The sequence below is a fragment of the Pan troglodytes genome, chromosome 5, assembly GCF_028858775.2.
Source record: "Pan troglodytes isolate AG18354 chromosome 5, NHGRI_mPanTro3-v2.0_pri, whole genome shotgun sequence".
In the NCBI taxonomy this organism is placed as follows: domain Eukaryota; kingdom Metazoa; phylum Chordata; class Mammalia; order Primates; family Hominidae; genus Pan; species Pan troglodytes.
In genome coordinates, this window is record NC_072403.2 from 139,570,859 (window position 1) to 139,585,211 (window position 14,353).

The following is a 14,353-nucleotide window of genomic DNA, read 5'->3' on the forward strand; positions in this document are numbered from 1 at the left end:
AATTAGATCCCATTTGTCAATTTTTGGTTTTGTTAAGATTGCTTTCAATGTCTTTGTCATAAAATCTTTGCCCATTCCTGTGTCCAGGATGGTATTGCCTAGGTTGTCTTCCAAGAGTTTACAATTTTGCGTTTTACATTTAAGTCTTTAATCCATCTTGATATGATTTTTGTATATGGTGTAAGGAAGGGGTACAGCTTCAATCTTCTGCACATGGCTAGCCAGTTATCCCAGCACCATTTACTGAATAGGAAATCTTTTACCATTGCTTATTTGTTTAGCTTTGTTGAAGATCAGATGGCTGTAGGTGTGCAGCCTGATTTCTGGGCTCTCTATTCTGTTCCACTGGTCTATGTGCCTGTTTTTGTACCAGTACCATGCTGCTTTGGTTACTGTAGCCTGTAGTATGGTTTGAAGTCAGGTAACATGATGCATCCAGCTTTGTTCTTTTTGTTTATGATTGCCTTGACTATTCAGGCTTTTTTTTTGGTTCCATATGAATTTTAAAATAGTTTTTCCTAGTTCTATGAAGAATGTCATTGGTAGTTTGATAGGAATAGCATTGAATATATAAATTGCTTTGAGCAGTATGCAATTTTGATAATATTGATTCATCCTCTCCATGAGCATGGGATGCTTTTCTATTTCTTTGTCTTTTCTGATTCTTTGAGCCATGTTTTGTAATTCTCATTGTAGAGCTCTTTTACCTTCCTGGTTGCCTGTATTCCTAGGTATTTTATTCTTTTAGTGGCAATTGTGAATGGGATTGCCTTCCTGATTTACCTCTCAGCTTGGCTGTTGTTGGCCCCTTTAAGTTTACTTTCCTGAATCTTTTTATAAGAAATATCAGATTTGGCTTTTAAAAGCCTCTCAAAGCTATAATGTCAAGCCAAGGACTCATCATCAAACTTTGCCTGCAATACCTATAGATTTTAGTGAATTCCTCTTGTCTTGGGCTCTCCAAAATATCCTGAGGTTCCTGGGCCTGCCAGGAAGTGAGAGCCACTATGAGGCTGAGTGAGAATCTTTGAAGCTAGATGTTCTTTGTATCTTCTCAAATGCAGTATCCCAGTCAGAGTCTTAGTAATATAACCGGTATTTCCAATTCTGTCCTGTTATAAAGAAAACAGAGTCTTATTGAACTTTTGCAATTCACTGTATTGCCAAGAAATAAGAAAATCAACAAGTAGCTTTGTGAATTCTGGAAGGATCAGGTAGGGAGAAAAGGTAAATATTTTAATTCTGTTTACAAAGCGTATGTTACCAATATGCTATAGATAGCTTAAGAAAAAATTTAAAATTTCCTTAGTTCAGGAAAATAAAACATTTAAGAACCTCCAAAATTTTGAATAGAAAGTCAAAAAACATTATCCTCAGCAGAATGAACATCATGCAATTCTTGTTTTGCTTGATCTTGTTACAGCTGTTGCATGAAGCCATTAGGTTTTTCATTAGAGTTTTAAAAATTCTTACCCAGTCCAATGATAAGATCACGAAGTTATCAGCAGCAATCTGTATTTCAGAGTACCTGTCAGAGTCTTTTCATGAATGTCCTTGAAGATAAGGCAATTTTAAACTGTAGCTGATTACAAACACTTTCAGAGAAGAATCAAAGTAAAGCAATTAACTGTCCATGAACGACAAGAGTTAAATTGCCCATTGTTAAAAAATCTGATGACAGCTTATTATAACAATAATGTAATTACAAGGAGATGTGGTTATTTTTGTGACATAACTATATTTTAGACTTGGATGTTACTACCTTTTAGGATGTAAAGAAAAAGAGATTGAGTGAAGTTAGAAGCAATTTTTTTAAACTTGAATATTACAAATGTTAACTTTCCATATGCTCCAACCTAACTGAACCTTAGAATTGAATTCTATATTGTGTTTGAAAAACAGTGGTGAGAAAAGGGGAGAAGCAAGCTTTTGAGAAATGCAACTGCTTAGATTTATAAACTAGACAACTAGCAGCATCTAGTGGTCATGCTCATGCTCAACCCCTGTCTTCATTTTCATTGTTGCTTGGAATTAACTTGCATTCCAAGGCTTGGCAGATATTTTGAATTAAGTAAAAACCACATGTGAAAAAAAAACAAAAAACTTAAACTAAACATCAGTTTCAATGTATATGTGTTGTAAACATACAACACATATACTGTTGTTTATAATTGCGTTCAATTTCTGATAGAATTTAATACATTGAATAAAACTTATCTAAGACAGTGTTCAGCTGCTTTATTTGTCTTAAGAAGGGTTGTGATTTTGCCACATTTAGGGGACTGGACTTAATTTTATCAATTTCAATATTAAATGTTCAGTTGACATTTTGGAACTATTATGGAAAACTGTATTATTTTAACTGATAATATTGGCATGGATTTTGAACAATTATTTATTTTATTCATTTGTTTGAAATAGAGTTATAAGCACAACAGTTTTCCATCCTTGAAAGCACATGACAGTGAGGTTTATACACATGGTTAAAAAATGATAATAGGTAATAATTACTTGGTGGCAAAAGAAAGGTAGCCAGGAGGTTTTATGATTCTCATGACCAATCTGCAAATATATAATCAAAAGTTGAATGCAGATTAAAAACTGTCAGGAAATGGGTGATTTCTACTAACATCATTCAAATGCTCTAAAAATTATCTATTTCACATGCTGATAGTATGTTACATGGATACTAAAAACACAAGGATTATAAGCAAAAAGGCAGGAGGGGAAATGGAAGAAAGAGACTAATGACGTTTATGCACCTTTCAAGTGCCAGGCACTGGGTTGTGCTTCATGTGCATCCATCATTATCCTTCATCTCCATGACAATTCTACTAGCAGGTGTCTTTGTCCCCCATTTAATAGATAATGGAATGAAGTCCTGCTCCTGTGATCACACAAGTAGTAAGTGACCAAGGTAAATTTGAATGTGACCAAATCTGAGTAAAAATTGATGTTCTCAGAGTTTATCAACTCATTATATACACAAAATCTATAGTCTGGGAAAAAAAGTTTTTTACAATATCAGCATTTTTTTAGTCCTGTCATTGTTTTGCAAGCCCTGAAAAGACATAACTTCAGAGTAAAGGAGTGAACAATGTGCCATCCCCAAATATGCCTACTTGGTATGTTGATTATTCTGAGTTAAAAACATTAGAGAAATAATTTCAGAAAGGCTGAGCTGACCTATCTCTTTCTACCTGCAGCAAACAATAAAGATTCCTCTGGAAGGGGTACTCTCTCCATATCAGGGTGAGAAAATAGCCCGTATCACCAGAGACTTGGAATTGAAGGCTACAGTGGACCTAAATAAACATAATTAATGAAGTAATCCTCATCCTTCACCTGTTTTACACTTTCCCATGTATTTCCTAGTAACTCCCCTGGAAAATTTTTACCACTGTAGCCAGATTTTCTTTGTCCTATCATTTCTTCTCAAATCTATCACTCTATGTCTAAAAACTATCAAGGCATCTTGCTTTGGCCACTTCTTTTGACTTCCCTCTCTTGTGAAGAACCCCATGTGCATGTAAAACTAATAAAATTTGTATGCTTTTCTCTTATCAACCTGCCTGGTGTCAATCTGGTTTCTCCATCCAGCTGAAGAACCTATTAAGAGTTAAAAGGGGGGTTGGAGGTGACCCCTGGCTCCCTACAAGTGTCATCTGTTATCTTGAAAGATGCTCCACTGGTCAAGCATGACTCTTACTCATCAGTGAACAAACATTTTCATTTTACACATTTATTCAACTATTCTCTCAGGTACTTGTAGGACTGGAGAACAAAACAGGTAGGACATTGCTTTCATGGAGCTTATGGTCTAGTTGGGAAAGATGTAACATGTTTCAAAGGTAATAAAACTGTGCTAAACATGAAAGGAGCAAATACACAATGCTTGGAAATGTTTTGAAACCTCCACAATTAAAGATAAGGCTTAAGATAAAAATCTAAGTTAGAAGTGGTATTACAAAATAAATGTATATAGCATTAGAGATTTATTCATTCAAAAATCATACATTTTGCACCTATGATGTGGTGCTGTTGATCTCAAACAGATGATACAAACAGCCTAAACACCAAGAACTCAGTAAAAATATATGCAAACCATTATTCACAATACTGAAGATACACTAGTGTACAATATGCACTACAGTGGTAGAGGAGAAGAAGGAATGTTGGTGTCTGCTTTGATGAAACTTGCAGAGTTCACAAAGGAAATATTCAAACTCTGTTGGTTACTATCCAGATTAAGGTGTAACAGAAGATAATGACAGAGGAGTCCACATAAAGGCAAGAAAGAGATGGAGAGAAGTAGATGAATTTGAGATATATTTAAAGGCAATAATACATTAAGGGTAATGACTCCTCATGATGATAGAATAATACATCCTTCCCAAGTAAGTAAGATGAGAAGAAGCTGTTGACTGTGTCTGGCACACTAACTGGTCTAAACTGACACGTTCCCTTTCCTTGAAGCCTTCTCAAATGGTCAATAATTATTTGTTTCCTATTTTGGCAATACTGTTTAATATAGGTATAACATTGGTCCTTAGTTCTTTTTGAAAGTATATTTATTGTCAAAAAGTTAAACTATATATACCTCCATACTTTAGGCCCACAGCAAGAAAGGGCACTTTTATACTTTTTGGTACATAAACGCATGCACACACACACACACACACACACAGGCACTCACAGATACACACTTAATAAATGAGAACATACTACTCACAACTCCACTGTCCCTCATTTTACCCATCTGTCTGTTTGTGTGTCGGATAGTACCACATATCAATCGTTATTTAGATTGTTTGCAATTTTGCACTATTTAAAACAGTGCCCATCTGTGTTTATTTTTCATGGCCTAATTTGTGATGATAACCTAGAATAAATTCCTGGAAATGAAATTGCTGAGTTAAAAGATAAATAATTTTTAATCGATATTGTCAAATTGCACTCAACAATTTTGTTTTACTTTATATTCTCACCAAAAAACACATTAAGTTCCTGTTTCTGCACACCCACACTCAGTTTAGGACAGCTTTAAATCTGTGCTTCTATGATAGATGAAATATGATACTTAAATGTCAATTTGATTAACTTATGAGTTTGTGTACTTTACCCATTTTTTATTTTATTATTTTTGTTTCTCTCGTTGTATATGTGTGCTTTGAAATTGAAAGTATAAAAGTTTTAATTTCAAAACCCTTATCTATATTAAGTCCTATGTATAAACATTAACTTTTTATTTTAATTAAATTTAATTTGTTTAAAAATATTTTAAAACTTGACTATGTAGTTTAAATTTTAACCATCATTCATATATTTGTATGACTATACATCTACATATCTACATCATGTATTGTAAAATACAGAGGAAAAATTGTCATACTCCTTTCTAAGTTTGTATCAGATGCCAACATTGTATCTTCCAATGATGTGAAATATCTTAGAGAGTTTCTTTCAAGTGAAGTATTTGTGCTGTTACCACCACCTCGTCTTCAACATCTTTGTCCTTTTTGTCAGAACCACTTTCCTTGTGCATGTCATTAAGTGGGAACTTCACTAAGTTCCTCTGGCTGTGTAATTAGAGTCTCTTAATGGCAGCTATTTTCCCATAACTCCATTCATGTTTGATTCACATTTCCCTGCTGGTGTTACTTTTTGTTTTTTTGCTGCACTTTTATGTATGTTGACTTCTTTAATTCCCTCTTTGGATTATTCACTTTTATAAAATGTCAGGTGGGTTTTTCAGTAGGAGACCAGGAAGCAACATAACAAAATGCTTTGCTGTCTGTGGGAACTGAATTACAGATGTGCAGTGAACATTCACTAACAAACTTTAAAAGAAGTGACATCATTGGCCACTGATCACAATGTATCCATGTTATTTACATAAGCATTTATGGTCTGAAGAGCTAGCAGCAACATTTGTACTTTACTCTGTTACTCAGTTAATATACTGCGAAAAGTAAAATTTGAACTGCGTTGTTGGGGAATTACTATTATTTGGTATTATTTAACTAAATAATGGTAATTGAAATCTGTACATATTGGAACTGTGCAAGGAAGGACTATCTGTACACACGTACATATGTGTGTGAGTTTATTTCAATACCATATGTACAAATACATGGTGTTAGTTTATTAGTGCTGCCATAACAATGTACACATACTGAATGGCTTAAATAACAGAAATTTATTTTCTCACAGTTCTGGAGACAAGAAGTTGAAATCAAGGTGTTGGCAGAGGTGGTTTCTTTGAGGTCTTTCTCCTTGCTTTGTGGATGGCCATCTTCTCCCTCTGTCTTCACATGGTTTTTCCTCTGTGTGCTCATATTCCCATGTCCAAATTTCCTCTTCTTATAAGGACATTAATCATATTGGATTGTAGCCCGCCATATAACCTCACTTTAATTACCTCCTTAAAGGACCTTTCTCCAAATACAGTCACATTCTAAAGTACTAAGTTTAGGACTTTAACATGTTAATTTTGGATGGCCACAATTCAACCCAAAACCCTCCAACTCTCTGGCCCTCCAAAATTCATGTCCTCTTCACATGCAAAATATATGAGTTCTTTCCCAATAGCTCAAAATATTTAACCCATTCCAGTATTGAATCCAAGTCTAAAAGTTCATCTAAATATCATCTAAATCAGGCATAGTGAGAATCAAGCTATGATTATCCTCAGGCAAAATTCCTCTTCAGCCTGAACCTATAGAAGTGCAAAAGTTATCAACTTACTAAATGCAATGGTAGGGCTGGCATACAATAAACATCCCATTTCCAAAAGGGATAAATCAGAAAGAAGAAAGGGGTCAGAGGTTCCAGGCAAGTCCAAAACCTACCAGGGCAAATTCCAGTATATTTTAAGGGTCAAGGATAATCCCTTTTGTTTCAATTCTTTGTCTTCAGGACCCACTGGGGAGGTGACCCTGCCCCCCCAGGGCATCTGGGGTGGCAGTTTTGCTCCCTTGGCCCTGGATAATGGCAGCCTGGCCTGCTGAAACCAAGGCGGTGGCCCCACCCTCTGAAACTGGAGAAGAGACAGCCCTGCCACCCAGGCCTGAGACTCTGAGCCCATGGTAATAGTGGCAGTCCCACCTTTGGAGTCATTTTTCTCTTTTCTTGAAGAATGGGACAGATTTTCAGCCAGATACCCCAATTGGCCCATCCTATGGAATCTCAGAAGTCTGGTGGCTTTCCTTCACTCTCTCCCATCACTGTCTCTTTTATTCCAAGCTGGCAGTTTTTCTGCTGATATAAAATTCTCAAAAATAACCTTGTTGACTTCATAGGGATCCAAGCCATCAGACAAGAGTGCCCTCCACATATCTTTCCTGGATAATCACATCTCTATTCTTGCCTTCTGGTGAGATCGTTGATTCAATCCATGTGTCACATTCATAATTTCTTTATGAAATGAATGACCAGTCACACCCTTGTTTTCTGTTCAGAACAAGCTTTCTCATTTTTTGGCCATATGAATAAACTGATAATTTTCTAAATCTCAAGTTCTGACTCCTTTATTCTTAATGATCCTTTGATGTATCTCTCTTCTCTTGCATTTTACCATAAGCATCAAAAAGAAACCTGGCCACACTTTCAAAAGTTTGTTTAGAAATCACCTCAGCTAAAGACCTGGGTTAATCACAAGTTCTACCTTTCATAAAACACTAGAGCACAATTCAGTCATGTTCTTTGTCACTGTATAATAGGTATTGCCTTTGCTCCAGTGTCCAAAACATATTTCTCATTTCCATCTAAGGTTTCACAGTAGCACTTTTTAAATTTTTTTTTTTTTGAGACAGAGTCTTGCTGTGTTGCCCAGGTTGGAGTGCAGTGGCGTGATCTCGGCTCACTGCAACTTCTACCTCCCGGTTCAAGAAATTATCCTGCCTCAAACTCCCGAGTAGCTGGGATTACAGGCATGTACCACCATGCCCAGCTAATTTTTGTATTTTTAGTAGAAATGGGGTTTTGCCTTGTTGGCCAGTCTGGTCTTGAACTCTTGACCTCAAGAGAACTGCCCACCTTGGCCTCTTAAAGTACTGGGATTACAGGTGTGAGCCACCACACCCGGCCCCACAGTAGCACTTTTAATGTCCGTATTTCCACCAACTGTTTCTTTAAGGCAAGCTAAGCTTTTTCTAACATGGCCTCATCAGTCTTCCAGCCTCTACTCGTTACCCATTTCCAAAGCCATTTCCACACTTATTGTTATTTTTACAGTTGGCATCCCACTCTCAGTATCAAAATCTGTATTAGATTGCTAAGGCTATCATAACAAAAAACAAAATACCATTTCCTGGAGGGTTTGAATAACAGAGATTTATTTTCTAAGAGTTCTGGAGGCAAGGAGTCTGAGATCACAGTGTTAGCAGAGTTTTGTGATTTGTTTTGCTTTGGTTTTTATTTTTTATTTTTTTAGACTGCCCTCCACAGATTGTAGATAGCTTTCTCTCTGTCTTTACATAGTCTTTCCTCTGTGCATGTGTATGTCTAATGTCCAAATTTCCTTTTCTTATAAAGACACCAATCTACTGGATTGGGCCCATCTTACCCTTTTTACCTTAATTACATCTATCCCAAATACAGTCACATTCTGAGGCACTGGATGTGAAGGCTTCAATATATGATTTTGGACACGCACAATTCAACTCAAAATATATGATAACACATGCGCGCACACACACACATACACGTACATGTATGTGTATACTACTCTAAAATTTGTGTCTACAGCCTAGACCCCTCTCCCGACTCATATATGCAATTGCGTGAGGGCTAAAAGGCATACGAAAATTAATGTGTCCAAAACTGAGCCTCTGAGAATAATTCCCAAATCAGCACTTCCTGCACTATTCTTTATTATAGTCAATGGTAACTCCATTTGAATGGGCCAAAATTCTTCAGGTCATCCTTGACTCCTCTCTATTTCCCACAACTATATCCATGCCTTCCACAAATTCTAATAGTTCTACCTTTCCAAAATACGTACAAAATTTGATTCTCATTCTTACCACCGGGATTCCGGCAACTGTCATCTCTGAAGGATTGTTGCATTAGCCCCCTCACTGATATTGCTTCTTCTGCTCTTCCTCACGTATATTGTACCCTCAAGCAATAGGCATAACAGTTCTAGGAAAATAAGAAACCATCAGTTTCTCAAAACCCTCCAGTGACTCCCATCTCATTCAATGAAAAACTAAATTCCTTAATGTTACCTCCAAAGCTCCCTATTTTCTAGTTTTCTCTACTTTTCTTACTTTTTTCCCTAGCTATTCTCCAATTCAAGGACCCCTTGGTCCCACTGAACATGTCATGTATGTTTTGACTTCAAGTCTTTTGCAATTGTTAATCTCAATGCCTTGGTATTCTCTCTCCAGATGTTCATATGACTACTGTGATCACTTCCTCAGGATTTTATTGAAATGTTCATTTTCTTTAAGGCTTTTACTGCATATCTGAATAGCACTGCCACTTCTAGAGCCCCTTTCCTGTATTAATGTTTCTCCTTAAAAATTATCAATATCCATTCTACTATATATTTTATTTGTTTATTTTATAAGTTATCAAGAAACAGTAGATTTAAAACTAATTTTGTCAAAATCAAGTTACTCCTCCATGTATAGTATCCTGGGCTTATGTATGTTTGGTAGAATGCTATTATCTGACCTTTTACAATTTAAATTAATGTTGCTCTATACAACTCGCCAATTAATGATTTTGCTTTCATAATTGGTAATTACATAGATTTTGTGAGAAAATTATAAATTTCTGAGAAAATTTAAAAATAGCCATTCAACTTAATTGAATCATTTATGGTTGTTATTGATAACTTGATCTTATGAAATTTTTAATGATAGTCTTTGACAACCTATTGTGAATAGGCAAAACCTTTTAAAATAATGTTCAGATGATTTTTTAACAATGTTTAGGTTTTTAAAACTTTTAATCTTGATATGGAAAATAGAATACACCACCTGACTCACCAGACTTTTATAACATTAGTGCATATAATCTTTGAACTACATTATGGACAAGATAAGAATGTTGGTCCATACAGCTGTGAGGTCAAGGCCAGGTTTGCTGTCTTTTAGGAAGAATGTAAGGACAATAGGAGAATATGCCCTCTTTCGTTAATATCCATTGTTTCAGAGGCCATATTAAAACTGTAGTATATTACACAAGTCTATAAGGAAGGTTACTCTTTCTGGCTGAAAAAACCTGTGAGTTTTCTCCTCCTGTTATAATGTTTATCCTTAATTCAATTGACTATGAACAAGCAACAGCATATTCACTCAGATGAAACAATCATACAGGGCCTATTCTCCTGTTGTGGGTGTGGCTTGACATATTTCCTAGAAGCTATATACTACATATTGACTGAAAAGATACAACAAAATTCCTAATGGGTAGAACTCCCCACCCAGGCCCAGAAAATAGAAAGAAATTTCTCTACTAAGTTATTAATTTGGAAATGTATTTCTTCATTTTGTGAGTTCCTAAATTGTATGGCTTAAAAAAAATCACACCAGATAATTTAAAAGTACTTTGACTAGTTGCTATGCTGTTGTTAATTTTTCACTTTTATCTGGAGAATTAATTAAAATTTAAGGAGATAATTCTAGAGTCTGGAAATTCCACAGCCTTAAGTTTTGCAGCTGATACATTTTTTTTAAAAAGGCCAAAGTTTGGTACAAACCTAGTACCTCCACTCTCTTCATATTTCTAGGGTATTCCTTCCTTATTATAATCCAATAAAAAAGAGTTAGACTTCTCTTCTCACAGGATCAATAGGAAATCTAGTCTCTTTCAAGGTCTCCCTCCCCAAGTCTTTGGGAGGAGGGGGTGTCTTAAAAGTGCCTATGTGATCCAGAAATTTATCTAATTTATTTCTCATCACAGTAAATCTGTCTACTACTTCAGATCTTCTACTGTCACATTTTGCAGTGTCATAACCATCTTTTTTGGCTGTGTGTGGTTTCTATGTTTGTATAACTTCTCACTAAGTGTAGGCCGCTCTTCTTCCATACATTATTTAATTAAGTAACATCTCAGATGTAATATTTCAATACACTTCATTGAAGGTTTTTGACAAAAGTAAATAATTAAAAGCTAGGGTGAAAAGTACATTGTACATACTAGATGATGTGGCTCCTGAATTTCACAGGATATGTTCTTCCACTAAACATTCCCCACTCTCTTCACTCTTCTTAAGTCTAAAAAGTGCCACCATATTGCAAGAACTAGTCCACATGTCTAGAAAAGAGATTGATAGAACAGAGATATCAGAAATAAACCGAACTGTACATGATTAATTGGATTTCAATCAACTTGCAAAAGCCATTCAATAGAAAAAAGAAGTCTGTTTAACGAATAGTGATGGAAAGCTTAAATATCTATTTGGGGAAAAAAGGAAGGAAAAAATAAAGGCAGGAAGGAAGAATAAAAAAAGCATCTTTACAACCATGCCTCCTCATACCATATATAAATATTAACTCAAACAGATCATGTACCTAAATGTAAAATCTAAAAATTTTAGAAGAAAATACAATAGAAACTCTTCATGACTTGTGTTGGGCAAATATTTTTTTAAATATGACACACAAACATGATCCATAAAATAAAATTATAAATCAAACTCCATTAAAATTAAGAACTGTGTTTTAACAGACTATTTTAAGAAAATGAAAAGATAAACCGCCGATCAAGTAAAAATATTTGCAAGTCACATTTCTGATGAAGAACTTGTATTTAATATTTACATACATATTTATGATTCAAGTTTCAATCATAATAAAAATGAAAACCTATTCTAAATGAGAATTATTTAGACAAAGTTAATTATTTTCATGTAATGGGAGAAGGAAAACATTAGTCTTCCTCTAACAGTGTGCTATTTAGTCTAATTAGCCTATGAGCACTATAAATAAATATTTTTGCTAGTATTTCACTACTAATCTCTAACTTAGAAATAAGAACTCTTCATGTATCTTTCCATGAATTGGAAATATTCAGCCCAGCTTGAGATTTCCTCAGAATGCACAAAAACAAAAACAAAAATTAAACGTCAGGGTTATGTCTAAAAAGGTATAAATATCATATGCATTAAGTACCTCAAGTGCTTTGATAACATGCACTAAAAAGTTCAGATTTTACTTTGAATACTGCAAAAGACAAGAACTTGACATACAATGTAGAAAACATTCATTTTTAACAAAACGATTTGGGACATTTTAAGGAACATGCTGAAGAAAATGTACTTCTTATCTTTTATTGGCATGTGAGATAAATATAAGAAAATATTTATGAGATCATCCCAATGGAAAAAATGCATTCTAGCAAGATAGCAGAGCTAAAATATGTGCCTAACAACATTATATCTGATGAAATAAACTGCACACAGGGGATTCTAATATGTATTTTATGGGAGGTTTGCTGAATATCTGCACTCTTTGTTGGCCAGATCAAATAGCAATGTTTCCCTTATGTCGTTTTTCCTCCACTTATTTTTGTATATATAAAATATTTATATGTGCAAAACATATACTACATATACAATCAGAAATATAACATTGTCAATACACTTTAAGTCCCTTAGGCTCTCATCCCCAATCTCTCCTCAAACTTTACCCCAGGGTACCCCAGGGTAAGTACTATTTTCAAACTTGTGCTTACCATTCTATTGCTTTATTACACAAAGGCAGTGAAGTGCATAATTCTATAGTGCAAACCTTCATTAATCAAAACCTATGTATATTGTGATATAACCATAACACAGATTAATATATGGAACATTCTCATCACCCCAGAGACCAATTTTGTGCCTCCCCAGCCAGTCATAACCAAATCAAATGCAAACATCATACTTCTTTCTATTACCATAAAGCACTGTTGCCTTTTCTTAATATTTATATAAACAGAATCATATAGTAAATACTATTTTGTGTCTAATTTTGATGATTCATACAGTAAATACTATTTTGTATCTAATTTTTATGATTCCGGTTTTTAAAAAACATCCATGCTGCTGCATTTTTGTGTAGTTTATCCTTTTTCATTGCTACATCAGTTTCCATCGCATGGTTACACTACAATGTGTTTGCCTATTCTACTACTCCTGGGCATGGGTTGTTTCCAGTTTGAAACTACTTTGAATAAAGTTATTAGGAACATCATTGTACATGTCTTATTGGTAGCTAAATTAGTTTACATTTAGTTTTGTTGGATTTACACAAATAGACATTCTGGGTCATAGGGTAGGTGTATGTTTAGCTTTAGGAGACAGTGCCAAACAGTTTTCCAAATAGATTTATCAATTTGAACTCCCACCAGTAATACGTGAGAGTTCTGGCTGCTCCATAGTTTCTTCAAAACGTTCATTTTTTGATAAAAACTTTTAGCCATCTGGTAGGTTTATAATGATATATCTTGTTGTAGTTTTAATTTGCATTTGCCTAAAGATTGCTGTGATTTTGAGCAGATTTTTATGTTCATTATCCTTTCGAATATCCTCTTTTATGAAGTGCCTGCTTAAGTTCTTTACCCTTCCTTAAAATTAGCTTGTCTGAATTTTACTTAATGATTTGAAGCAGGCTTTTATACATTCTGGATACCATTTTTTATTGGACTTATATATTGTAAATATGTTCCAGTCTGTAATTATTTTTTAATATCCTACTCATTCTTGATTCTCAGATTTTTTTTTCTGGACTTATTTTCTTTCTTAGAGTATACCCTTTAGATATCCTTTTACCAAGAATTCAATTGACTGTAAGCCCCTCTGTTTTTGTTTATCTATAAGAAGTTTTTTATTCTTATTTTTGAAAATCTTTTAACTGGATTAACAGTTCTCACTGGAGGGCTTTTTCCCTTGGCACCCCGTCTTCCAGCTGTTGTATTAGGCTTACAAAAGTCAACTGTTTGTCCAATTGATGTCCCAGTCCTATTTTATATCCTCCTTCTGAAATTTCACCATGAGTTGTAAGGAAATTACTTCTTTATTCTTCTTGAAATATGCTGCTGTATTTCCTAAATCTGAAATTTTGTATTATTTGTTATTCCTGGAAAGGTCTCAGACATCATCTCTTTGAATATTACTTCACTTCTGCCTTGCATCACTCTCTGAATTTCTCGTGCTCTTACTCTAATTAAGTAAATATTCTGCCTTCTTAAACTCTTCTCAGTGTTTTTTAACACCTCTTTTCCACTGTCCTGTCTTTTCTTGCTGCATTCTGGGTAATTAATTAAGGTCTACCATCTCAGCAACTTTCTCTTCTATTGTGTCTAACCTGTTTTTTTTTTTTAGCTATCATATTAATCATTGTGTTAGTCCATTTTCACT

The 14,353-nt window shown here is 34.6% G+C and overlaps 1 protein-coding gene across 3 annotated transcripts in view; it reads right to left on the reverse strand.

Annotated features, from left to right (window-relative positions):
• Positions 1-834: 834 nt before the first annotated feature.
• The window catches only part of THEMIS (thymocyte selection associated), a 232,673-nt gene continuing 219,154 nt past the window's right edge, over positions 835-14,353 (reverse strand). For 2 of the 3 annotated variants that reach the window (XM_016956282.3, XM_063813450.1), the window contains one exon: positions 1,119-11,268. In XM_016956282.3, the coding sequence (XP_016811771.1) occupies positions 11,174-11,268 (95 nt within the window). In that variant the 3' untranslated portion in view covers positions 1,119-11,173. The other variant, XM_054686292.2, reaches the window with a different exon arrangement.